This window comes from Sinocyclocheilus rhinocerous, unplaced genomic scaffold (assembly GCF_001515625.1).
Source record: "Sinocyclocheilus rhinocerous isolate Xijiao unplaced genomic scaffold, SAMN03320098_v1.1 scaffold1310, whole genome shotgun sequence".
NCBI lineage: Eukaryota > Metazoa > Chordata > Actinopteri > Cypriniformes > Cyprinidae > Sinocyclocheilus > Sinocyclocheilus rhinocerous.
The window spans coordinates 468,822-495,196 of NW_015635534.1; the positions used below are offsets into that span (position 1 = coordinate 468,822).

Here is a 26,375-nt window from a genome sequence, read left to right on the forward strand (position 1 = left end):
TGTGTGTTTGTGTGTCTGTGGTGTATTTGTGAGAGTCCACTATAGCTCTACCTGTGACATCCAGCCGAGCTCCAGGAATCCCTGTCCATGTTCCTCTGTCTGTAGTGAATCTGCAGTAGTAGATGTGTTTATCAGCTTCTGTTACACTCGTCAAAGTGATTCTGTAAGTGTCTTTATAATCACTGACACACTGAACTCTTCCGCTCTTTTCTGGGTCTAAACACAGGTTCGGTGGATCTCCATCAGTTACAGCAGGTTTGGTCCAGAAGACTGTTGTGAGCTGATGATAATGAGGATATTTTAAAGTACAGGCCATATTCACTGTTGATCCCTTTAATGCACAAACATATGAAGGACTGTAATTCACTCCCCAATGCTGCTGACCATCAACCCCTGAAACACAAAACACAGAAATGAGAAATATAATTAGGCTTTCAAACACATGAATCTTTCATTTTCTTTTAGATTTCAGCTGATGTCTAACTTTACAAACTCAATTCAAAAGAAATAAAAAAAATTATAAAGGTGTGAATAATTCACTAATGTTAATGAATCAGTTTGTACTCACGTCCTACTTTAAGATAAACAGGTGGAGACTTCAGACGTTCATATCCTGAAACAGCACACCTATAGTTTCCTGCATCATGACGACTGACTGACTGCAGCTGAAGCTGATTCACTGTGATGATTCCTGTAGTTAATCTCTGTGTGTTTCTGTACCAGATGAATGTTGTTTGTTGAGGCAGAGAGCAGCTGCTTTTACACATCAGACGGACTGAATCTCCCTCTTTCACACTCTTCTGTGTCTCCACCTGCAGATCTGACAACAACAACAACTCTCTGATTCATCAGCTTAAAGGAGAGGGTGCTCGCTGCAGAGCCAAACATCAGCCCCTCACTGCAGAACACAAGATCCAGGGGGCGTGGTTGAATCCACATCTAGGGGGTGGAGATTGGTAGGTTTAGGGGTGGAGATGGGTAGGTTTAGGGATCAGGGGGTGGAGATTGGTAGGTTTGGGTATATGTAAGGTGGGAGGTGCTGGCTCTGGATCCAACCATGCCCCCTGGATCTTGTGTTCTGCAGTGAGGACCATCTCGAGCCAAATGGGAGGAGCTGCCTCTCTAGCTCCCCCTGAGAGTTCACTATAGCTCTACCTGTGATGTCCAGCCGAGCTCCAGGAATCCCTGTCCATGTTCCTCTGTCTGTAGTGAATCTGCAGTAGTAGATGTGTTTATCAGCTTCTGTTACACTCGTCAAAGTGATACTGTAAGTGTCTTTATATTCACTGACACACTGAACTCTTCCTCTCTTTTCTGGGTCTGAACACAAGTTCGGTGGATCTCCATCAGTTACAGCAGGTTTGGTCCAGAAGGCTGTTGTGAGCTTATAATCATGTGGATGGTTTAAAACACAGAACATTTTCACTGTTGAACCCTTTAATGCACAAACATATGAAGGGCCGTAATTCACTGCCCAATACTGCTGACCATCAACCCCTGAAACACAGAACTGAGCAAATTAGGTGGTTTTTCAGGTGTTTTGAACCAATGTACATAAAGTATCTTTTCATTTTGAACATTTTTATATGTTAGCTGACAGCAAAACACTCATGTCAGTTTAAGAGCTACAAAGTGTGAAAAGCTCAATCAGCTTTTCACGAGTGTTAAAGTGTCTGTTTAGTGACTTGAAGTTCCTGCTAGAGTCTCATATTCAGAAGATCTGGACTGAAGCTGGAGAGCCGTGTAGGTGTCATCAGGAGCTCTGGAGTCACCAGACTGTGAGAGACAGATCAACAGAACAGCCTGTGTTTATATGATTCTGCTGAATGTGAGTGTAAAGAGTGTTTGAGACCTTTACTGACTCTGATCGTGCTGTAAATGTCAGCAGATGATCTGGACACTGGATCCAGAGTTGTGTATGTATCATCACTCGAGTCAGCCGTCTGTAGAGAAAGATTTCAGATACAGTATTTTATTTATACTTCAGTGAAACAATATCATCAAATATTGCAGTTGTAGATGAAGGTGTGTGTTTGCTGACTCGCCTGCTTTTGATTCCCATCTTCACTTCCACCGTCTCTCCTCCTCTTTCTACTAAAAACAGGAGAAAACTATTAAAAATGTGTTACAATACATCAAGTAAATGAACAAAAATAGTTAATTTACTGTAGATGTGAGATCAAGTTTGTAGATGTTTTACATTTACTGAAAAGACTTCAATTTAGTGTCCAGACGAACTTCACTCACCGTATGAACACACTGATGATGATGAGGATGAAGAGCAATCCTCCACATCCCACCACAATCCCAATAACTGTGTGCAGAGCAGCTCTCTGAACACCTGAAACAAGAAGTTCATGAAGATCATTTCACACTAGAGACAGATGAAACTCAAAGAGTGTCTGTTTGTCTAGTGAATACCTTTAACAGAGACTGAAACAGACGCTGATCTCTGAGATCCATGTTGATTCTGAGCCTCACAATAGTAGCGTCCACTGTGACTGGAGTTAAAGCTGGAGATGCTGAAACTCTGTCCAGATCCAACAGCTGAGCTTTGATTCTCCTTAAACCAGCTGAAGTTCAGAGCAGGAGGGTTTGAGTCACTGCTGCAGCTCAGAGTCACTGAATCTCCCTCCACTATTTCACCAGACGCACTAATGGACACCGAGACGCTCTTTGGAGGATCTAAAAAGACAAAAATGTAAAATGACATGCAGTAAGACAAATAATACAAAAAATAATCAGCCAGATCTGACCAAAAATAAAGGTAGACTTACACATGACATTCACAGTCACAGCAGCAGAGCCATTAGATCCATGTTCATTTCTAGCAAAGCAATAAAAGTTTCCACTGGCTTCAGACGTAATGTTAGTGATGCTGTAGGTGTCACCAGATTTCAGAAATGTTTCTCCTTTAAACCAGCTGAAGTTCAGAGCAGGAGGGTTTGAGTCACTGCTGCAGCTCAGAGTCACTGAATCCCCAACAAAACCATGGATTTATTATAGTAAAAGTGTAGTAACCATTTTTCTTTTTCTTTTTTTTCTTTTTTTTGCCATTTGTATAACCACAGCTGTACAAATACCATGGTTAAACAATGCTAGTGTAGCAAAACCATGGTTCATTTGTGGTTACCATGGATTTGGTCCAGAAGGCTGTTGTGAGCTGATGATCATATGGATGGTTTAAAACACAGAACATTTTCACTGTTGAACCCTTTAATGCACAAACATATGAAGGGCCGTAATTCACTGCCCAATACTGCTGACCATCAACCCCTGAAACACAGAACTGAGCAAATTAGGTGGTTTTTCAGGTGTTTTGAACCAATGTACATAAAATATCTTTTCATTTTGAACATTTTTATATGTTAGCTGACAGCAAAACACTCATGTCAGTTTAAGAGCTACAAAGTGTGAAAAGCTCAATCAGCTTTTCACGAGTGTTAAAGTGTCTGTTTAGTGACTGAAACTGAGACTCACCTGCAGACATGATCACCAAGATCAGAGGAAGAGACGTTACGAGTGACGTCACCATGATTTCTGCAATCATAAAACAATTATGACATTATGAGCATCATCTATACAACATCATGAACTTTATTGTGTTGATAATCAATAGACAGAGATCATAATGACTTCAGATTAATTCACTGCTCATTGAAGGCTTGACGTGCGCTGAGGATGCTTCTCATGTCAGGCCTTGTGTGTCTAAAGAGCTTCACAAAATATTTACATATGTATCTATATCAAATATTGAGCTTCTGGAGTTAATATCAACTCATGACCACATTTTTACAAATAATCTGCTGTAGCCCTATTATTTTACCTAATGTTAAATAAAATGGTCTTACCGCTCTGCAGTGTCAATGTCTGAGTGTCGACGCCCAAATGACAAAAACATCAGCAGCTTAAAGTGTCAAATGGCTACAGTTTTCACACTTGAATATGCAGTTAAAAATATTTGTCTTCCTCTTCCTGGATATGTGTGACGCCATCTCAACTACATAAGCACAACTCGAAAAGTCTCCAGTGTGTGCATCTTTTATTATCTATGAAAAGCGCACTGTTTTTCTCCACCTCTCTCTCTTTTTGCAAGCATACACATGCAGTACGGAAACACATGCACACAAAAACTTGTCTTTTTGTCAACTTATTGCTATTTAAGTAAATACAAGATAGATTTAAATCTTCAGTATTATTTTTTGCAAACTTACTTTGTACATTAAAGCTATACTTATATACCTAACTTATATATTAAACATATTCAAAGCTCATGTTTTTTACAACTTCAAAAGCATTTAAGCTACCCTGCTCTATTATACAGTAACTTGAACAAATAAGCACAAATCCAGCTGCCATACCAAACAGCACCACGGGGGGGATGCAAAAACACCACTAAAGCAGCCGCTTTTAACCTGACTGCACACTTACCATAGGCCTGGAGGATCTCTGAGGCCCCCTATTGGCCCGTGGCCCCTGATTGAGAAGCACTGGTTTAAAGAGTTTCACTCATAATTATGTACAGGATAAACAATACTGATCAAACCAGCATTCACCAAACACACAATATACCTTATTTTATTGTTTACTCAATCCTTTCTACACATTTTTAACTCTTCTAAACATAGTATAAACATGAAGGAATGGTCACAGATAAGAAATGATAAGAACAGCAGCATGACGGGAAGTTAAACTGCTGCTAAACTGCTGAACTGTTAATGAATATCCAATCAAAAATGAACGCCAGCCTTCCTCTATCTCAGTGCTTGCGCCTCTTCTCAACAAGTCAATTCACCTTTAGAAATAGGTATAGAGTTTCAGACAACGCAAGAAGAGCTCAAAAATGCATCCTTTAAAGGCAAATAAATACAGCATCCAATTCACTATTGTTAAAAACTTGTGTGAGAATATGCGAAAAATGTACCTTTAAAGGGGTCATATGATGTTGCTAAAAAGAACATTATTTGATGTATTTGGTGAAATGAAATGTGTTTATGCGGTTTAAGGTTCAAAAAACACATTATTTTCCACATACTGTACATTATTGTTTCTCCTAGGTGTGGCTGACTCTTAACTTTTACAAATATCTCTTTAGATTTGAGACTTTAGTCTTTGCAACTAGTGTTTGGAGCAACACACCAAAGAGAAAGAAAAAATTGAAATCGCATCATATGACCCCTTTAATGGCAAAGATTAGCCGACAAGAAAATGTTAAGCGTAAGTCTCCTCACAAAAGCAGTTTATTCAGCGTAATTAAACCTCTCCTCCATTCAGAAATGGAAGTTTTGCATATGCTTGCTCACAGCTCTTATAGTTTCACGTCCTGTTTCTCACACAATTGTTGTGTATTTAAAGTCACCGCACACGGTCACACAAGCACATTTCAACTCAAACGTCAACACAAAGTAAAAATTTTAAATTCACCCTGTTTATTTTCTTAATGCATCTTTCTGTGATCGATCCATCCATATGTAGGCCTATCCGTATAAAATAAAGTCTTGTTTGTTAAGCGGAATCGCTTTTTAGTCGCAACTTCTATTTCATGCCGACTTCAATGTAGGAAAATGGAGAAGCATGTTCAGTGACGCTCCGATTCTTCATGCAACTTTGATGCTGCTGTAGATCACATCGGAATCATCCGCCTTTTCAGCATTTGATCTGTTCAATAAGAATAAAAAAGACAAAACAAGATGAACCATGTTGTGCACCCATAAAAACTTGTTCGTCTAAGCTACCTGTGCCTCATTTTTCTTAATAAGAAAGAGAGTTTGTGTGTTTGTTCACATCTTTAACCCTATTGATGCTATATGATGGAGTGTGTCTCACCCGGCAGAAACAGTGTTTCCATACTGACATCCGGCCTCCGCAGTCGTGTTCCTGGTGTTTCTGTGGTGCTGGACGCTGGCGTACTGAACCTCATCTTCATCTCCAGCTCTCTGGGGTTCTCTGGGTCTGCTGTGAGTGACGCTGGCGTACACTAAGTCATTCGGATCGGCTGTTTTTGAAGGTTTCGCGCTCGTCTGATCCGTCACGGCTGTGCTGTTGTTTTCCTGAATAAACACACACAGTCCGGATGATCCCACTGTGATCACAATTACATGAAAATGTGCTGAAATAGATGCTGTTCTGGACTTGCCTGTTTTGAAACGTCACTTTGGCCGCCGGCGTCTCCTGTTTTCCTGCTGGAGAGAAGAAAAAGGAAACATGCAGTATCCATGTCACAGAAAGCAAAGATTACACAGAAACTGGTGTGGTGCAGAAACAATTTTCATGCCGACATTTCTAGTACACTTCACAAACAGTTACAATGAAACAGCAAGTATCTGATTGAGTTAAATGTGAAGTTTGGTAGAAAGCCTAAACGTACTCTAATACTTTTTTATTTACAAATACGAAAAATATGATCAAACTAGTCAACAGCTCAAACACTATGTGCAAAAACTAGAAAATAAAATGCATTTATTTTTAGATATGTTTTGAATATTCATTTCTATATTATATATCATGCATAGACTTCAGTTTCAAAGTTTTGGAGTCGTTCGATTTTTTTAAAGAAATTAATACTTTTATTTCTCAAGGACGCATTAAAGGCAGGGTATGTGATTTTTCAAAAACACTTTAGAAAACTGATTCGGGCCGAATAGCAAAACAAACTTGTAGCCAATCAGCAATAAGGGGCGTGTCTACTCTCAAAAGTTTTAAGACAAATGTGAAAAGACGTTTATAAGGTTAGAAAAGTGTGTATTTCAAATAACTGCTGTTCTTTTGAACATTCAATTCATCAAAGCATCCTGAAAAATGAAATAAAATAAAACATGGAAAAACTGCATTTATTCTGCTGAAAAAAGTGCTGAAAATCCTTTACCTAATTAGCTGAAAAGTGACCGGCCTTCTGAAAATTGCTTGTCATTTTCTCGTTATGCTATATATCGTTATTCAATCTTTTTGTCAGCTTGTTTTCTGTCATTTAGCACAGGTTTTGTATTTCTTTTTGGAACTGATTGATCATAGGCCTCATTGATCTGAGCTTATGCACCTCAGTTCTGAGTGGAAAAAAAGCACCATTAATAAATATTTACTTTAAAATCAAATATTTTGTAATAATATAGCATAATGAGACATGTATAGGCAATTTTTGTAGGCCAATCATTTTTTCAAAATGAAAAAAAAAAATCAAATTTTTTTTAGAAAAGTGGTTATATCCTGTGTGAGCAAAGTCAGTAAGGTTTAGTCCAGTACGATTAACAATAACTAGCATTTTTACTGGAAAAAGAGAATACCTCTCCAGGTCAAAAAGACTAAGGGTTAAAAGTGTCATAAAAGTATTTTATATATGACTTGTATGCTGTATGTTTTACACCATATAATATATAGATCTTCTGAAGTCATATGACAGCTTAGTGTGAGGAACGTGAAGAAAATTTAATTATATGGCATTGTTCAAAATGCACGATGAAGAATGAGATTGTTTTCTACATGATGAATGAGTTAAATATCTGTTTATTCACCACATGTATGGCTTGGGTTATAGCATACGAGTCACATAAACCACCTTTATGATGTTGTATGGTGTTTTTCAGGTTTTTCCACAGCAAAAACTACAGCAGTTTTTTCTTACCTGCTGATTTTTATTACTACAATAATAATACAGATGCAGATGAGCGCCGCCCCGATTCCAGCCGCTGCATGCAGAAGGGTTTTCTGGCCACCTGAGTGAAGAGAAACATCATTTCAAATGATGCTCGTGACACCAGCAGAGTTCAGTAAGAGTCTCATATTAATACCTGCAGATGTTACAGACACAGACGCTGATCTCTGAGATCCATGTTTATTCTGAGCCTCACAATAGTAGCGTCCACTGTGACTGGAGATAAAGCTGGAGATGATGAAACTCTGTCCAGATCCAACAGCTGAGCTTTGATTCTCCTTAAACCAGCTGAAGTTCAGAGCAGGAGGGTTTGAGTCACTGCTGCAGCTCAGAGTCACTGAATCTCCCTCCACTATTTCACCAGACGGACTGATGGACACCGAGACGCTCTTTGGAGGATCTGAAAAATTAAAAACATTACATTTCACAGTGCATCATTTGATCAGTCTGGACTGTATTTTGCTGATATGAAGATCAAGTCTTGACGTACATCTGACGCTGAGAGTGATGGCAGGAGATGGCAGATGTTGCTGATCTCTCACTGCACAGCTGTAGTTTCCCGTATCATCACTGCTGACTGACTGCAGCAACAGCTTATCCGTGTCGCTCGATTCTGATAAACGCTTGCCGTTTTTATACCAGGTAAAGTCTGTTTTATCTGAGAGGATACAGGTGGTTTTACAAAATAAAACGGGTGATTCTCCCTCAACGATCTCTTCAGGAATCTCCACTCTGAGCTCTGAAATCATGGAGAAAACATGTTTTATGTTTATAAGAAAGAACAGAGTAAAATCTGTCAGTGTAATATTAGTTTGACTGTACCTGTCACGTTGAGCTCAATGCCAGGATAACCCAGATATCTATCTTCTTTTGCCACGATTCTGAGGCAGTACCTTCCTTCATCCTGATGTGACACATTACTGAGTTTGAGAACAAAAGCTCGTTGCTCTTTATCAGGTAAATACTGAACTCTGCCTTTGTAATCTGGATGATCCAACAGATTGACGGGTTCTTTACCTTTAACTGGGTTTACAGTCCAGAATGTCTCTGTCACAGTGTGATGATTTGGATGGTTATAACTGCCTGATAAATGTGTTGTTGAACCCTTTAGGGCACATTTCATCGGAAATGAGTACTGAACCTGCCATTCCTGGCTGCAGATCACTGGAAAATATGAAACAGGCAAATACATGAAATTTCTTCCATTCTGTGTAATTGTGTTTTTACTTTTCTCAACAACACAAGAGTGCTAAAGTAAGATGTGCTCACCCTTACGTCATGTACCTCAATGTTTGCTTTGATTGTGTTTATAGTTTTTGTTAAATATATCATAACTCTTCAGTTTTACTCATTGTAACCTGACATTGTAAGAAGACAAAGTATAATATAGGATCAACATGTCAGTCATAGTCCTGCTCTCTGTATCCCTAACTTTCTAACATGCCACCAAGTGAATAACAAAAAACACAGAACATGAACAAGAACAGTTACATGAACACAGAAATGGCGCCACTAGCCAGTATTTCCAGGAAGTGTCTAATTTGATCTGTCACTATAGGCAATAATGCACAGTACTGCGGGTGTCTGTGTTCGTTTTGCATCACTGTAAAATCCAATAGTTTACCTTACTTAGATTTAATTAGTTATCTTTACTTAGTTGTTACACTTACTAGGTTTTATTAAGTTACAGCTACTTTCAAGGCAAATAAAACAATTTACTTACTGTTTTGAGTGACACTTACTTAAAATATTCAAGCAGCCACAAAGGAACCAATGATATTAATAAACCAGTGAGAGGCAGCAGGAAGAAGAAGAAAAGAAAAAGAGTCTTAATAGACTTTTCACCCATTTCCTCCATGTCTGCAGTTATCTTTCAGCGTTCCCTTTGGTTGGGCACTTGGAACTTAGCTTATGTTACTATAATTTTTTTCCTGTTAATGCAGTAATGCTTCATGAAGTCAGAGTTATTTGATTTCAAGGGAAGAATAGTAATAAATAGGTTGCTTTTAGAAGGTGACTTGCCTTCTAATTAAAGCATTAGTGAAATTTTTTTGTGTGTGTGTTTATTTATGAACTTTTTCAAATTTCTTTTTTCATAAATACCTTGAGATGATTTTAATTGGGTTTATATAGTTCTTAAATCATGTGTGGTAATATGCTAAAGTCACACACAGACTTAAACATTCAACTGAAAAACTACAATATATGAGCAACATTTTTCCACCATACACATCAAACTGTCATTAAACACAGTATACAGAAAAACATACTGGACTATTTCTTCATGAAAATGAGATTTTGAGACTCACCAGGAATCACGAGCAGAGAAATCAAAGAGAATAGGCTGAACATTCTAGAAAACATTTGGAATGGTGTTAAAAAGACACTAATGTACGGCAGACTTAAGTGTATTTGCATATTTAAATGTAATATTTAATCATCTACCTATATCGAAACTGTAGAAAAATATGTATTTGCATTGTAAAAATATAGTTGTCCCTACCTTGCTTTGATCTGCAGGGTTTGAGTGTCATGTAGCAATGATAGTTGATGCACTGTATGCAATATTTAACTATTATCAGACATCCTGTCTCTCATCACTTCCTCTGTCTGAGTGTGAGACGCTCCTCCACCAGTCACAGGACACTAGAGCATATCTCAACACAGATACTCAGCCAACCCTGATGAGAATCAATCAAACCTCATTGCATTAAATCAGATAGATGGGAGCTGAACTGAAGAGATTTTTTTACATGCAAGTTCACTGAAAAACTATGGAAACTCAAGTCAATGTGACATTCACGTGGCACTGGAGAAAATAGCTCACCTTCCTCTTTTTCTTTCTTTTTACGGTTATGCTGGTGTTGTAAGAGCCATGAGAAAAGTGCAACATGCACACGTGAGAAATGGCTTCTTAACAGCATTGACTTCCTCTAAAACAGTCATCAAACCTCATTCAACAAGTAACCCAGCTATTTCACATAAATATAGAGTAATAAGCAAAATCAGGAGGATTTAATAATTGATCATTCACTATACCTTATATTAGAATTCAAATAAAATGAGTGAATGTGGTTAACTGTAAGGCTGCTTTCACAATGCAAAGACATTTTGCAAAGACAACTTACACAAGTTGTTTATGGAATAGATCTCAACTTGAAACATGTGAATGGAAGTTCACAATGCTCTAAACACAAGGAACTGAGGTGAAACATCCCACACTGTAAAATCTAATTAGTTGGGCTTACTTAAAAAAGCATGCAAACCGATTGCCTTGAAAAAACTAAGTAAAGTGAAATAGGAATAGTATGTTGTACTGACAGATGCTTAGTTAGTATAGTTTACTTACACGAGAGTTCTAGTAACTAAAAAAGAACTGTAGGGGGGGTTCACGTGCTGAATGTTTAAGTCTGTGTGTGACTTTAACATAATACCACACACTATTTAAGGATTTTATGAACCCAATTAAAATCATCTCAATGTATTTATGAAACATGAAATTTGAAAAGGTTCAATAATAAACATACAAAAAACTCACTAATGCTTTAATTATGAGATAGATCATCTTCTATAAACAACCTATTTATAACTTTCCTTGAAATCTAATAACTCTGACTTCATGATGCATTGCTGCATTAAGAGAAAGAAAATTATATTAACATAACTCAAGTTCAAAGTGCCCAACCAAAGGGAACGCTAATCACTATAATGGTGAGTTAAAAAAAAAAACACATTTTAGGAAAATCAACATCAATTTATGAAGTTAGCTTATGTGATGTTCTCTCAAATATTTCAGTTGTATTGAGAATTTAACATTCAAGATGACTTTGGGAAATGAGTGAATGCAACTAGTGAAAGATAACTGCAGACATGGAGGAAATGGGTGAAAAGTCTAAGACTCTTTTTTCTTATTTATCTTATTTTCTTCTGTTGTTTTGTTGCACATTAGCAACATATTAGTGCACTGCTGACTCTCATTGGTTTATTAATGTCATTGGTTCCTTTGTGGCTACTTGAATATTTTAAGTAAGTGTCACTCAAAACAGTAAGTAAATTGTTTTATTTGCCTTGAAAGTAGCTGTAACTTAATAAAACCTAGTAAGTATAACAACTAAGTAAAGATAACTAATTAAATCTAAGTACGGTAAACTATTGGATTTTACAGTGCATTAAGATCTTAAGTGGCATTTTTCTTATAAGTAAGAACCAGATTTAACAGGTTTTTCAGAACAGGGCATTGAGGAGGCCTTGGTAAGTTGAATCAAGGATGGTGACAAACACACTGAGATGAAAGGCACAGCTGCTTGTCCAACTTGTATAGATAGATAGATAGATAGATAGATAGATAGTTTACTTATATTTTGGAATAGAACTCTGAACATTCCACACACGTGTCACAGTTGATGAGTGAGCGATCAGCACCGCGGACAGCGCCTTCACGCGCCACACCTCTGCAGCTCACCGACCTGACGCGACATCTAGAGGAGAGCACATGTAACTACACGCACATCAAACGGCTGTGTTGGAATCGAGATTTCTTTACCGGATGACCTGCTGTAAACGTGTCAGATTAACCTTAGACAAGAAATGCTGTTGCAACCCTCCTCAATGCCCTGTTCTGAAAAACCTGTTAAATCTAGTTCTTACCTATAAGAACACCACTTAAAAACACGACCGTTATTTATCACAAAAACACCTGATAGAAATCATTTTTAAAACGAAAATTCACTGTATTCGCACACTGCCTGAAATAAAGCAAACAGCGAGATACGATAAAATGTTGCTCCAATTCATTTTTATTTGCATAGCGTTTTGTACAATACACATTTAAGTTAAAGCAGTCTAAAAAGGGAAAGAAAGGTGAAAACAGTGCATAACAATCTTCTGCGGTTGTAAACAAGCTGAAGGAAATAATGGTAAGGAAACAGCCTAAGGTGCCGTTTACAAAGTTAAGGGAGTTTTTCACGTTTGTAGAGTTTTTTTTTTTTTTTTTTTTTTAACCCAGCTTAAGTAAACGTTTTTTTTTTTTTCTAACCCAGCTTAAGTAAACGCAAAAACGCCTGAAATATAGACAAAGAAGACACCTTGTTGTTGTAGCATTGTTTAAAGCAAGTCCTCTTTACTTTTACACGCATTTAGATGACACTCATTTGTTAAGATGCATGAAGCAACTCTTTCACAAACAGAAGGCTGCAGCTCATATGCAATGCTGCATCCTGTGTTTCAATATTTTTGGGAACATGCAATAAACTGACGTTTTTAACAGTTGAGATGTTTCTCAGCATTTATGTGATATTCACATTTTTTACTTGCTTAATATTTGTTTGTTTGTTTGTTCGTTTTCTTAACTTTTTGAGTTATCTTTTTTACATTGACTCAGTTAGGTTACCTAGAATTGTAAGCATAACGTTTGTTTAAAATAACTTTATAAAAAGTAAGGCAAAATTAAATACCAAACTTCATATTCATTTAACTTAACATTTTGAGTTATTTTACATTGACTCAGTCAAGTTGTTTGTACTTAAGTTACAATATTAAATATTTCAACTACCGAAACACGGCTGAAACATTTGAAATAAAACAACAGTTGAAATGAAAGAAGCATTTATTTGGTTGAATAAGAAAATATGCCAACTTAGGTGAAATGAACATGAAATTTGGTTTTGAAAGCTTAAAGTAAGTCCACTTTACTTTCATAAACTTGACAATTAACTAAATTTGTCAAGTTGAAAGTACTTAATATTCTAGGTAAATACAACTTTCCTGTGTCAATGTAAAGAGATAACTCAAAAGTAAAAAATACTGTGCATTTTCACAGCACAGCTTTAAAAACGAATGCCAAATGAACTGACAAATGAAATGAAGATGTCAGATCGAATTAAAATTGTCAAATTAAATAAGATTTAAAAACAAATCAATTGTCAGTTTTGAACAATGTTATCATATATAGGATCCTGAGCTTCATGTTGGTCTGTGTTTTCACAGGATCTCTTCATATTCTAGAGAAGAAGTGAACATATTCATCACTAATAAGATCTGATGTTAAACATCCACATGATAAACAGCAACAGCAGAGGAACTCACATCCAGAGTGTCGTATTCAGAACATCTGGACTTGGGCTCAAGGCTCATGTAGGCGTCCTCAGGAGACTCCTGACGACACACAATAATGAGAGAATTCATTCTCCCTCCAGAACTGACAGACACAGATGAGGAGACGTACTCACTGTCTTATTGTGTCCTGATCCTCCGTGCTTGTGCTCTTCTGATGGAGTCGCTCGTTTCCTGAGAGAGAAGAAGAAATGAACGTGAACACAAACTGACTCTGAATCTTTCTGACAGTACAGACACAGAGTCTCCTTCACCTTCTGATCAACAGCCCGATGAAAACCACAGACATCAAGACAACAGCTGCAGTGATTCCCACCGTGACCCTGATCAGAGATGAGCTGCTTTCTTCAGCCGTGCAGACGAGAGGAAGAAGAACTGTTACTCTTCACATACAGACAATGAGCTGACTGAGATCAACAGAGATGATTCTCACCTTTAACAGAGACTGAAACAGCGTCTGATCTCTGAGATCCGTGTTGATTGTAAGCCTCACAGTAGAAGCGTCCACTCTGTAGTGCACTGAAACTCTGTCCAGATCCAACAGCTGATACCAGTTGATTTCTGCAGGTGGTTTTGCATTACTATTGCAGCGCAGAGTCACTGAATCTCCCTCCACTATTTCACCAGACGCACTGATGGACACCGAGACGCTCTTTGGAGGATCTAAACAGACAAAGAAGTGAGGAATGACAAGCAGTAAAACATTTGTTTATTGCTGTAGCTTTGTAAGCATTATTATCAGAAACAGTGAAACAGACTGATGATTGTGGATAAACAATACTCAATTTTTTCCCCTGCAGAAAGAACTGTCATTTCATTCTGAAGACACCTGAGATGTTTCAAAATAAAGCTCTCAGCTAACTTACATCCAGGTCTAACAGTGATTTCAGCAGATGTGATGGAGTTGAGTCCCTCATGACCGCTTATGGTGCAGGAATATCGGCCTCTGTCCTCCAGCTCGACAGACTCCAAAACAAGTAAGTTGTCCCCATGGTGTTGACTGCGCAGATGCCCATCTTTCCTCCAAATGTAGGTTGGTACAGTCATGGAGGGGATGCATGAACCACAGACAAACAAAATCCAGTCACCCTCCATCACAACATCAGACTCGGTCTTTACCTCCAGCTCCGCATCTGGACCAGAAAGAAGAAGTCTATGCTTAACATGTGTGTTTATCAGCGGTAACGCATTACAAGTAACATAAGTTAAGTAATCAGACTACTTTACTTTAAATTACTCAAGTTACTAACACATTACTTTTTATTTTTAAGTTACTTTTTCAAATAAGTAATACTAGTTACTTTGTTTTCCGATTTTTTCCCATGTTTAGAGAAATCGGGAGTAAGTGCAGAAGCATTGTATTAATGCTTGTTGTATTGCTAGACTAAATGTGAGCATGCATTTACTCCCCTCCCTTGCACAAAAACAGATTCAGTATTCCTCGAAATGAATATAAACAGTGAAATGCAAATTCAGAATATAATGCAAACATGCTGTCATGATCTCCAGCTGGAGTGCCCATGAGCTCCTCTAGAGGGCACTCCATTCTGTACCTTGCCATTCACTCAGGACTCCATTTCCCATAATCCTTTGCCCGGACTCATCAAGTGCATCACCTGTCCCTCATCAGATCTCATCATCAGTTCACAGCTGTCTCACATTAGTAGGACTATAAGAATAGCACACACACTCTCTGTCATCGCTGGTGATTGAATGTTGTATAGCTCTTCCGTGGTTTCTAAGTTTCCGTGTTTCTAGTTTCTCTGTTTCCTTGCCTTCGTGTTTTGATCCCTGGACTGTTTTCTTGTTTATGATTGTTTTGCTGCCTGCCCTGACCATTGCCTGATTATCTGGATTACTCTTTTGCCTTGCCACTGCCATCGTTGTTTGCTGTTGTTGACCACGCCTGTTTGACTGCTCTTATTAAAGCCTTGCATTTGGATCCCCACTTTGTCATCACACCTCCCTCGTTACACATGCAATAATGAAATGTTAAATAACACAAATATCAGTGTGATTATAGTGTGATTATTCCTTTAAAAAGAAAGAAAAACAACAACACACATTTTCTGAAGAAAGTAAAACATTTCATATGGCCATATATTGTTGTAAAAATGTAATAAAATATTAAGTTTAATTCATTAAACATCCTTTTGGATTATTAAAATGTAATTAAACCATTAAAATTAAATCCAGAAAAATTAAAATGTAAAACACTGAATTTGAGAATAAAACTAAATTTGAGAAAAAATAAAACAGATTTCATATTTTTTGATAAACTATATATTGTATGATTTCAAATTATCAGACTATTCTTATTTTTTTATTATTATTTAAATGGGGGGGGGAAAGGTCGATTTAATATAATCCAGAAAAAAATCCAAATTCCAGGAAAACAGAAGTGCCAAAAGAGTACAAATTGTAGTAAGCATATGCTTAACTGCTTTTATAATTATTAGCGGTCCTTGGAAAGTTTTCTCCCCTGTGAGGGGTCCCTGGCCCCCAAAACTTTGAGAACCGCTGCTATAGTGTATGTAAATGTAATGCAATGCGATGTAAATTACTCTGGATATGGACATCTGCCCAAGGAATCAATGTAAATATAAAGATCTTTTTGTGAGACAAGATCTTTATATTTACATTTTTCAAAATGCTACACTATGTACCTTTTGGACCCCTAGCGGTTGAAGGCCCGCTAGAGGGCCAAAACTTGCATAGTGTACTCGCTTATTATTTAAATATTGTTATTTCTGAAAAAAAGTTACATGGTTTAGCTTTAAGCAGCCCAAAATGATTAGTGGTTGATTCTGTATAATCAGTTCAATTCCAGTTCTTACATTGAAATGTAAAAGGTCTTTATTCACACCTATCACCTATCCGGCTCTCCACTCACCTGTTACTTCTAGCTGGATTCCCTGATCGTTTGTCCAATTTCGCCCGGAAGTAGTGCTGAGCACAAACCGGAAGATGCCGGCGTCACTCTCCCTCACGTCCCTCAGCAGCAGCGAGCAGTTTCCCGCGGCAGGCTGCACAAACTCCACACGGCCTACAAACGCAGGGTCCTGAGACACCCTGACCCTCTGCCACGGCGATTTCTCAAAGAGCCATTCGGCTGCGCTCACCTGCTCGTATCGAGAAGTGTGTTTGCAGGGTATGAGCACCGTCGACTGCCGGACCACACACATTGTGCTGACGATATGAGTCACGTCATACTGCACACCTGGAATACACACCAGTGCATGCTTGGAAGGCTGCTTTGAGACACACTAAAAATCAAGGTTCTTAATTAGCATTATGGTTCCATGAAGAACCTTAAAACTCTTAAAAATAAAGGGCTCAGAAGGGACTACACTGCAAGTACAGAAAGCTGTAAACTGTGACCGTTTGACCTTAACTGAAGCGACACTGGATGCTGTAAGAGAAGTTGTTTTACGCAAATGTGCTGCCAGTAAAACAGCTTTGTTTTCTGCTTATCGGAAAACAGTCTTCGGTAAAGACTGGTGTTCATTACGTTACCACATCACAGGTATGTTACCCTTTGCCATCAGAGAGATCCAGATGAAGGATTGAAGCAGTAGAGCTGGACACACCTGCAAGACATGAGATTTATCATGCAAAAACCTCCATGAATCAAATATCTGATTCAGTCTTCACACACTTAATTAAGACAAGTAAATAATATGTATTCTGTTGTCATTATTCCTTAACCTTTTACAGAAGCATGTAATAGAAGCCTTGTTCTTATCATTGCTTGACTTAAAGTGGCCACAAATGACCAGACTGTTCCTTACTACCATAAGTGTTGTCTTGTGCTAAAATGCAGTGCAGTAAGCAATCAATCATTGCAGTAATTTTAACTAAACATGATTTTAAATGAAATATATTACCATGATACTGTAGTCTTCTAATGACGAACATAAAAACAGTAGTAAAGACAAAAACTGGTGAGACAAGATAGCCTGAGACCAAAATAACATGTCCTCTTAAAATGAAATATATTACCATGATACTGTAGTCTTCTAATGACGAACATAAAAACAGTAGTAAAGACAAAGACTGGTGAGACAAGATAGCCTGAGACCAAAATAACATGTCCTCTTCCCCTGTGAAACTATGGTGAGAAATGTATATCAACTCTGAAAAAAAAAAAAAAACTGCTGACCACACTTGTCTTAGATGGTGTCATAACTACGGAAAATACTGTAGCTCTGATGGCCCCAAATATCATTATTAGTATAGCTCATGCTTACCATGCATTATTTCCCACATTGTTTTTGACGAGGACTTGAACATAACTCAAAATGAGTTCATCAGTTGTGTTGAGTTCATCACTTCATCGGTTGGAAATGATAAAAGGCCCACATCGAAGGAGGAGTCTGAGCCATATGTACACTACAATAGAAAAATACAAAAGCTGTCAGTGAGGCAGTACCTTTTCAAAAGCTACACATTTGTACCATATTTACCCATAACGGGGGCATATTAGTAACATAAAGGTAAATATCAGTACGTAAATGGTACAATTCAGTGACTTTTGAAAAAGTATCACCCCACTAACAGCTTTTGTACCTTTTGTACATCACAATGTCATATTTTTGTGTCCCTAGAACAGAATTCAATTTTCAAGAGATTATGAAAGATATATATATATATATGGCTAATAATAACACTCTGCCTGTTTGACTTGTTTCTCACTTAGGCTATACTTGCGAAAGTAATGTTACTTGGTTTCAGACTGTTAACAGCGTTGCTGTCTAGTCTGTGAGACACTGCGCATGTGTTCATATACTTTCCAATACTCTCCCCCAAAGTAAGTTAAATTTGACAAAACCCCCATTTTTAAAAAAAAAAAAAAAAAAAATCCTAAATCCTACATTTTAATCCTAAAATGTAAAACGTATTATAATGTGTATATAAAACAATTTTCAAAAGCCTATATACAGTATGTTACAGTACGTTTGTGTGTGTGTGTGTGTGTGTGCGTGCCTGTCTGTCTGTGTGTGTGTGTGTGTGTGTGTACCTGGTATTTATCACGTTATGGGGACCAAATGTCCCCACAAGGATAGTAACACCAGTAAATGTTGACTTTGTAGGGACATTTTTTAGGTCCCCATGAGGAAACAAGTTTATAAATCATACAGAAGGAAGTTTTTTGAAAATCTAAAAATGCAGAAAGTTTACTGTGAGGGCTAAGTTTAGGTGTAGGGTTGGTGTAGGGCGATAGAAAATAGTTTGTACAGTATAAAAACCATTCCGCCGATGGAATGTCCCCATAAACCATGGAAACACAACATTGTGTGTGTGTGTTTCTCAAACTTCCGCGAACTCTCTTGGAGTCCGTCAGTCATCATGTCCAACAACAACGCTAGCAGCAGCAGTGTGGCTGTCGTGCAGAAAGCCGTCAAACAGCTCAGACTAGAGGCCAAAATACGGCGAATTAACGTAAGTATGCCAGCTTCAACAATAAACGTGAAAGAGTTTTGGATTTTGAGAGTTTATGGATGAGTTTAACCGGTTTGAGTCACTGCTAGTGCTAACGCTAACCGACAAAACAACATTTTAAACGCGTTTTAACTCATGTATAGGTAAATAACTTTAGTTTTTTTGACGTCCGAGATGCTTTTAAGCTGTTTTATACGAGTTTTTTAACTTCCAGAAGCGTATTTCAGGCGTAAAGTTCAGACAACTGTTAGAAGTTGTGTCTCATGCTCAATAATGTAAATATATGCAAAAGGAAGCTGTGGTGGTGGTACTATGAGTGATGGTATCAGATTGCAATACTATGGTAATTCATTGTTTATTATGTTACTTTTAAGAATACAATTGTAAAACCTTGGTATGTGTCCAAACTAAACTTTTTGTTTTTGTGTGCATTAATTATGGTGACCCAGCCTAAAAGACCCCAATATGAAAATGCCTTTTTTTATATATAATACTGTGCAATAAATTTCACTTTTAATGCAATGTTTGCCAATGTTATTTTTTCAAAGTAGTGTTAACCTAGTTTTTCAGTTAATTACTTTTTACATCCTATAAATTCGTCATGCCACTCTGACAAAAACAGATTTACTTTGTTTAATGCTCAGAAGCGATCAGATAACTTATAGAAAAGCTTATTACAACCATAAATGTAGGGCAGGGTACTAATAGGTTAAAAAAAAACTTGATCACAGTACATTAAGAATAATTTTCCAAAAGTCTTTTGAAATGTTATGTTTAAATGTGCAAATTATGTATTAGCTAATTAAATTTGCACTAATTTGCATACATTTCCAGAACAGAATCCTGAACATTAGATAAGGCAAGGTTCAGAATTCTTGTTTTTAACCCCTCTATAAAACCTTTAAAATATAGACAGGAATAAAACTGTTACGTTTGCTCAGGGGTGTGTGCACTCAATGCATATTATCGTTTAAAATGTTGACTTAATTGTAATTTCTGTAGGTTTCTCAAGCTGCCACAGACCTGAAGAACTTCTGCCTGCAGAACGCCCATAAAGACCCGCTGCTGGTGGGTGTACCGTCCAGCGACAACCCCTTCCGCCCGCCCAAGTCCTGCGGCCTCCTCTGAACGACTGCTGTCTGATCACACATAGGTTACCTACATCCTGTCCTTCTAAAGCACCGTAGATGCGTTTAGTAAATGCATACGCAATCAAAAATGTATCAGCCCATCAAAAATGTAGATTAGTTTGTTTCTTCATCAGATTTGGAGAAATGTAGCATTACATCACTTGCTCAGCAGTGGATCCTCTTGCAGTGAATGGGTGCCGTCAGAATGAGAGTCCAAACAGCTGATAAACACGTCACAATAATACACAAGTAATCCACAAGCTGTGTGTTTGTAAGAAACAAATCCATCATTGCCAATGTTATTTTTTCAAAGTAGTGTTAACCTAGTTTTTCAGTTAATTACTTTTTACATCCTATAAATTCGTCATGCCACTCTGACAAAAACAGATTTACTTTGTTTAATGCTCAGAAGCGATCAGATAACTTATAGAAAAGCTTATTACAACCATAAATGTAGGGCAGGGTACTAATAGGTTAAAAAAAACTTGATCACAGTACATTAAGAATAATTTTCCAAAAGTCTTTTGAAATGTTATGTTTAAATGTGCAAATTATGTATTAGCTAATTAAATTTGCACTAATTTGCATACATTTCCAGAACAGAATCCTGAACATTAGATAAGGCAAGGTTCAGAATTCTTGTTTTTAACCCCTCTATAAAACCTTTAAAATATAGACAGGAATAAAACTGTTACGTTTGCTCAGGGGTGTGTGCACTCAATGCATATTATCGTTTAAAATGTTGACTTAATTGTAATTTCTGTAGGTTTCTCAAGCTGCCACAGACCTGAAGAACTTCTGCCTGCAGAACGCCCATAAAGACCCGCTGCTGGTGGGTGTACCGTCCAGCGACAACCCCTTCCGCCCGCCCAAGTCCTGCGGCCTCCTCTGAACGACTGCTGTCTGATCACACATAGGTTACCTACATCCTGTCCTTCTAAAGCACCGTAGATGCGTTTAGTAAATGCATACGCAATCAAAAATGTATCAGCCCATCAAAAATGTAGATTAGTTTGTTTCTTCATCAGATTTGGAGAAATGTAGCATTACATCACTTGCTCAGCAGTGGATCCTCTTGCAGTGAATGGGTGCCGTCAGAATGAGAGTCCAAACAGCTGATAAACACGTCACAATAATACACAAGTAATCCACAAGCTGTGTGTTTGTAAGAAACAAATCCATCAAGACATTTTTACCTTCAAACTGTTGCTTCTGGCAAAAATGTGTGTCCATAATCCATAATATTGTTTCCTCCAGTGAAAAAATAATCTTGCCTGAATCAGGAGAGAAATATGCACAGATCAAGTACCATTTACAAGCAGTTCTAAATAAATAAGTTGGTGGATTTTGATGTGAGAGGACAACAGCGGATGGACAGCAGATTGTACTAGATGAAGCGTCATTATGGACTCATATTTTGCGTATGGACTCGTATTTCTTGAATTAAGTTGAAACGCCTTATAGGTGGATTTGTTTCTTACGAACATGCGGTTTTTCACTTCACAAGGCATTAACTGATGGACTGGAGTGGTGTGGATTACTTGTGTATGTTTTTATCAGCTGTTTGGACTCTCATTCTGACGGCACCCATTCACTGCAGAGGATCCCCTGCCTGGCAAGTGATGCAATGCTACATTTCTCCAAATCTGTTCCCATGAAGAAACTCACTTACATACTGGGTGGCCTGTTCTCAGCAAATTTCCATTTTTGAACTACTCCTTTAAATATACTAATATCTATATTAAATCTGTTATTTCAGAGCTGGTGAAGCCATTCTGACGGCACCCATTCACTGCAGAGGATCCCCTGCTGAGCAAGTGATGCAATGCTACATTTCTCCAAATCTGTTCCCATGAAGAAACTCACTTACATACTGGGTGGCCTGTTCTCAGCAAATTTCCATTTTTGAACTACTCCTTTAAATATACTAATATCTATATTAAATCTGTTATTTCAGAGCTGGTGAAGCGCTTCAGATGATGTGGCTGCCTTCAAGTGTCTGTTTCTACCTTTACACTACTCCATAAAGACCTCCTGGAGCACTACACACACACACAAACACTACTTAGCATAGCAAAACAAGAAATATTTCTGCTGTGTTCATTTTCTTCATATCTGCACAGTTGCTGTCTATTTGTATGAACTGTATTATGAGTAATAATATGTTGACTATGCTGAATTAACACTGTATGGTACAATCAACTGTGTAAAAACCCATAACACATCCCATGTTTTGAACACTATTTTATTTGTAATGCGCATTTTATAAAACAAAAAGACTTCCTTGAAGATTGTATGAAGTGTTTACCCTGGTTTATGTGGAAGGAATGAAAGTATTAAACTATTAAGAGTATTTTTTCTATCAGAAATTAAATGACATTTTTCTACTATAGTCTTTTACTAATTTATGGCCAGCAGGATTTGGTTTGAAGGTCGTTTGTAAGCATGCTTTGTGTCCTCAACAGTACACATGTTGGACGTCTTCCTTTATCTGACGCTTATTTGAGGTCTTAGAGTCTCGATTAATGATCTTTGAGTTGAATCAGGTGTGTCTGATGAGTTAGACACAATATGTGCAGTGTTGAGGAAACCCTGATCACCTACTGAATGAACAGGTTACGTTTAAACCTTTTTTTCTCGTTTCATTGACTTTTTGCTAAACTTGCTTTTAAAATAAAGTGTTATTGATCATTGGTTGTCTTTTGTTGAATGGGCTTTAAAATGCATATTGCATTTTATAATATATTATAAAATATATGCATTTTATAATATTATAATTGAAGTGTGTTTTGTATCTGATATGAGGTCTGTGCTCACAGCTGCTGTTACATAGACTGAAGCTCTCAATCACTGATGAGATGAAGGAAACCTGCAGATGAAATGTTTGATTAAATGAACTGAAGTCGCTTGTGATCTCAGTTTGCTCTGTAACGGTCTATATGAACTTTAATGTCTAATCTGCCTTCTGAGAGAACACCTTTTGCTCTCGTAAGACATACTGTATATAAGTTATAATATTTGCATATTCATATATATTTAGGAATTCAATTGATGTAGAAATCCATTTTTGGTAATGCTATAAATTTAAAAATTGCACAAAAAAGGCCAAAAACCAAGCTAGTTTGCTTTGTTGCAGAAGAAACTGACCAGTTCTTTCACAATAACCGCCTTTTAAGTTGTATACACTGTAAAAGAAAAGCTCTATGTTGCATTACATGCCAGCGTTTTAAGTTGCAGTGATTTTTAATGTCATGCTGATGTTACAGTATCTGCAGGGTCTGGGCTTATGGCGCACAAACAGGTTGCAAGATCCCCAACATCCCATAAGAGAGCTCAGGACTGCTCCGGTAACTGATCACACACACTGACAGCATGCGAGGCAGACCAAGCACAGATTGAGTTTGTGTTTCTCTGTGTGTCTCAGAGATGCTGAACTCTGTGATTCTGCCTCTGTGTCCTGATGAAAGCACTCAGCTTCTCTCACAGGATCTTCAGAGAGGAGCGCAGAGACCTCACCAACTCATTACAGGTGCATAAAACCATCACAGTTCAGTTCAGGTGAAGCTCACAAAACCTGTCATCAACCCATCAGCATCTTTACATTTTGCATTAAGCTTTGACATTACTTTCATTTTAGGTGCTTATTTTATTTCTCCAGTTCTCATCACTATATATCACACTTTTTTTTTTTTACTGCCTTTACTGTATTTATTTTACTGCCTTTTAATTTATATTCAATTATATTTTGGGATTCCAAAATAAATAATATTCTAATTAAAATTAAATGTTGTTTTATTATTATATTAATTTTGTTATATTACTTCATAATTAACATACTTAACAAATTTTAGATTATATATTAGATTTTGAGACCTCCTGGAAAAAGAGAATGTACATCACAATGTATATAAATATTCCTAATTACTATTTAATTGTCATGATTATATATATAATCATACATCTAATCATATTTTATTAATAAATTGTTGGGACCTCCTCAAAACCACATAGTACATCTCAAGGGGTATGTCACAAACAATATATAAATAATATTCCTATTTAATATTTGTTATGATTATACATTAATATTAATATTTTCTTATTATTTTAGGACCCCTTGAAAAAAAAAAAAAAATGTATAGGACAGGGATCTCCAACACTGCTCCTGATTTTAGATTATATATTAGATTTTGAGACCTCCTGGAAAAAGAGAATGTACATCACAATGTATATAAATATTCCTAATTACTATTTAATTGTCATGATTATATATATAATCATACATCTAATCATATTTTATTAATAAATTGTTGGGACCTCCTCAAAACCACATAGTACATCTCAAGGGGTATGTCACAAACAATATATAAATAATATTCCTATTTAATATTTGTTATGATTATACATTAATATTAATATTTTCTTATTATTTTAGGACCCCTTGAAAAAAAAAAAAATATGTATAGGACAGGGATCTCCAACCCTGCTCCTGGAGAGCTACCGTCCTGCAGTTTTTAGGCAAGGCAAAGTTTATTTATATAAAACTTTTCATATACAATGGTAATTCAAAGTGCTTTACATATAAAAGGATTTAAAATAATCATGAAAGAAAAAAAAATCACAAAACAAACAAGGAATTAAAAAATGTTAAAATGATTTAAAAATTGATTTAAAATGAATGAAAACAGTTAAGAATAAAAATGATTATACATAAAATACAGTGCAATCAGTTCAGACATCGCACAGTGTTCATTCAGTAAATGCACAGCTAAACAGATGAGTTTTGAGTCTAGATTTAAATGTGGCTAATGTTTTAGCACATCTGATCTCTTCTGGAAGCTGATTCCAACTGCGGGCGGCATAATAACTAAAAGCAGACTCCCCTTGTTTTGGGTGAACCCTTGGTATTTCTAACTGACTGATCCTAATGATCTGAGTGGTCTGTTAGGTTTATATTCAGTGATCATATCTGCTATGTATTTAGGTCCTAGGCCGTTTAGTGATTTATAAACGAGTAAAAGTACTTTACAATCAATCCTAAATATAACTGGAAGCCACTGTAAGGACCTAAGGACTTGGTGTGATATGCTCAGATTTTCTGGTTCTAGTCAGAATCCTGGCAGCAGCGTTCTGGATGAGCTGCAGCTGTCTAATGGTCTTCTTGTGAAGGCCGGTGAGGAGACCATTACAATAGTCCACCCTGCTGGTGATAAAGGCATGAACAAGTTTCTCCAAGTCTTGACTGGAAACAAAACATCTAATTCTTGCAATGTTTTTGAGATGAAAATACGCTGATTTAGTTACTGCTTTGACATGACTACTGAAACTAAGGTATACTTCATTATACTGCAAATCTACAGTTGTACTGCAATGTAGTGCAGTTATGTTTTGTAGTTCCCCCCCACTCTATTTCCTCGTAGTATTTCCCTCCTCTCACGAGATATATCCAGCTGCAGACCCGCAGCACAGCAGTTTCAGAACCGCAGCCACAGAACCGCATTGCCAGAATCATTTATTATCTTTTTGATGTCTTTGTGCTGTGGTGCGGTCGGAAACCAAATTGAAACTTGTCCAGGTATCCATTTGAATTTAAGTAGTTGTTCAGCTGATTAAAAACAACCCTTTCAATAATCTTGCCTATAAAAGGAAGATTTGATATTGGTCTATAGTTATTATTAAATATGTGAATATTAAAATCCCCTGCAATAGCAAAACAGTCAAACTCTGAGGAAATCATTGATAACAGTTCTGTGAACTCTGCAACAAAGGCTGGAGAGTATTTTGGAGGCCTGTAAGTAATAATAAACAGAATGCGTGGAGCACCTTTCAACACAATCCCTAGATATTCAAAAGACAAGTACTGACCAAATGACACTTGCTTATAGAAGAATGACAAAACACAGAACAAACAAACAAAAACATCAGACGAATTGCTGAGCTCAGCATCCTAGCTGCCATTTGCGGCGCCATCTTGAAGTAGAAGAAGTAAAACAGTTGTATGTTAAGAATTTTAAACTAATATAACTTCAAAACATACAAGCAAG

The 26,375-nt window shown here is 37.1% G+C and overlaps 4 protein-coding genes across 6 annotated transcripts in view; 1 reads left to right on the forward strand and 3 right to left on the reverse strand.

Moving 5' to 3' along the window:
• The window catches only part of LOC107747183 (sialoadhesin-like), a 5,155-nt gene extending 1,620 nt beyond the window's left edge, over positions 1 to 3,535 (reverse strand). The window contains exons 1-4 of the mRNA XM_016561617.1: positions 3,481 to 3,535; positions 1,156 to 1,497; positions 569 to 820; positions 52 to 393 (exon numbers count right to left, since the gene is read on the reverse strand). Of these exons, the coding sequence (XP_016417103.1) occupies positions 52 to 393; positions 569 to 820; positions 1,156 to 1,497; positions 3,481 to 3,535 (991 nt within the window). The remainder of the gene's footprint in view (positions 1 to 51; positions 394 to 568; positions 821 to 1,155; positions 1,498 to 3,480) is intronic.
• Positions 3,536 to 5,229: 1,694 nt separating this feature from the next.
• Positions 5,230 to 10,227, reverse strand: LOC107747147 (B-cell receptor CD22-like). Its single transcript, XM_016561574.1, has 9 exons — positions 10,152 to 10,227; positions 9,958 to 10,001; positions 8,471 to 8,812; positions 8,139 to 8,387; positions 7,785 to 8,048; positions 7,619 to 7,709; positions 6,137 to 6,182; positions 5,827 to 6,050; positions 5,230 to 5,658 (listed from the first exon to the last, which is right to left on the reverse strand). The coding sequence occupies exons 2-9, from the start codon at positions 9,998 to 10,000 to the stop codon at positions 5,598 to 5,600; spliced, it is 1,320 nt and encodes a 439-aa protein (XP_016417060.1). The 5' UTR covers position 10,001; positions 10,152 to 10,227; the 3' UTR covers positions 5,230 to 5,597.
• A 3,342-nt stretch (positions 10,228 to 13,569) lies between these two features.
• LOC107747184 (hemicentin-2) lies at positions 13,570 to 17,945 on the reverse strand. The gene is given in 10 exon segments (XM_074560206.1): positions 13,570 to 13,647; positions 13,733 to 13,801; positions 13,876 to 13,933; positions 14,014 to 14,104; positions 14,193 to 14,309; positions 14,312 to 14,422; positions 14,626 to 14,892; positions 16,653 to 16,979; positions 17,295 to 17,349; positions 17,922 to 17,945. Coding segments are annotated over 10 exon segments (1,197 nt in total).
• A 1,108-nt stretch (positions 17,946 to 19,053) lies between these two features.
• LOC107747192 (guanine nucleotide-binding protein G(I)/G(S)/G(O) subunit gamma-5-like) overlaps positions 19,054 to 26,375 on the forward strand; it is a 9,094-nt gene continuing 1,772 nt past the window's right edge. The window contains exons 1-5 of one of the 3 annotated variants that reach the window (XR_001640774.1): positions 19,054 to 19,201; positions 20,204 to 20,354; positions 22,289 to 22,946; positions 23,598 to 23,678; positions 23,756 to 23,860. Coding sequence is in view for 2 of the 3 variants with exons in the window: in XM_016561628.1 (XP_016417114.1) it covers positions 19,109 to 19,201; positions 20,204 to 20,329 (219 nt within the window). In the remaining variant the exon portion in view is untranslated. Of the gene's footprint in view, positions 19,202 to 20,203; positions 20,355 to 22,288; positions 23,025 to 23,597; positions 23,679 to 23,755; positions 23,861 to 26,375 lie in introns of those variants that run through there. The other 2 variants (XM_016561627.1, XM_016561628.1) reach the window with 2 other exon arrangements.

Bases quoted from the DNA above. Each gene is read 5' to 3' on its own strand.
- LOC107747147 (XM_016561574.1), bottom strand. From the start codon at position 10,000: ATGTTCAGCCTATTCTCTTTGATTTCTCTGCTCGTGATTCCTG. The intron at 8,813-9,957 runs GTGAGTCTCAAA...CATATTTTCCAG, and splicing joins TTCTCTGCTCGTGATTCCTG to TGATCTGCAGCCAGGAATGG. The intron at 8,388-8,470 runs GTACAGTCAAAC...CCATGATTTCAG, and splicing joins CATTGAGCTCAACGTGACAG to AGCTCAGAGTGGAGATTCCT.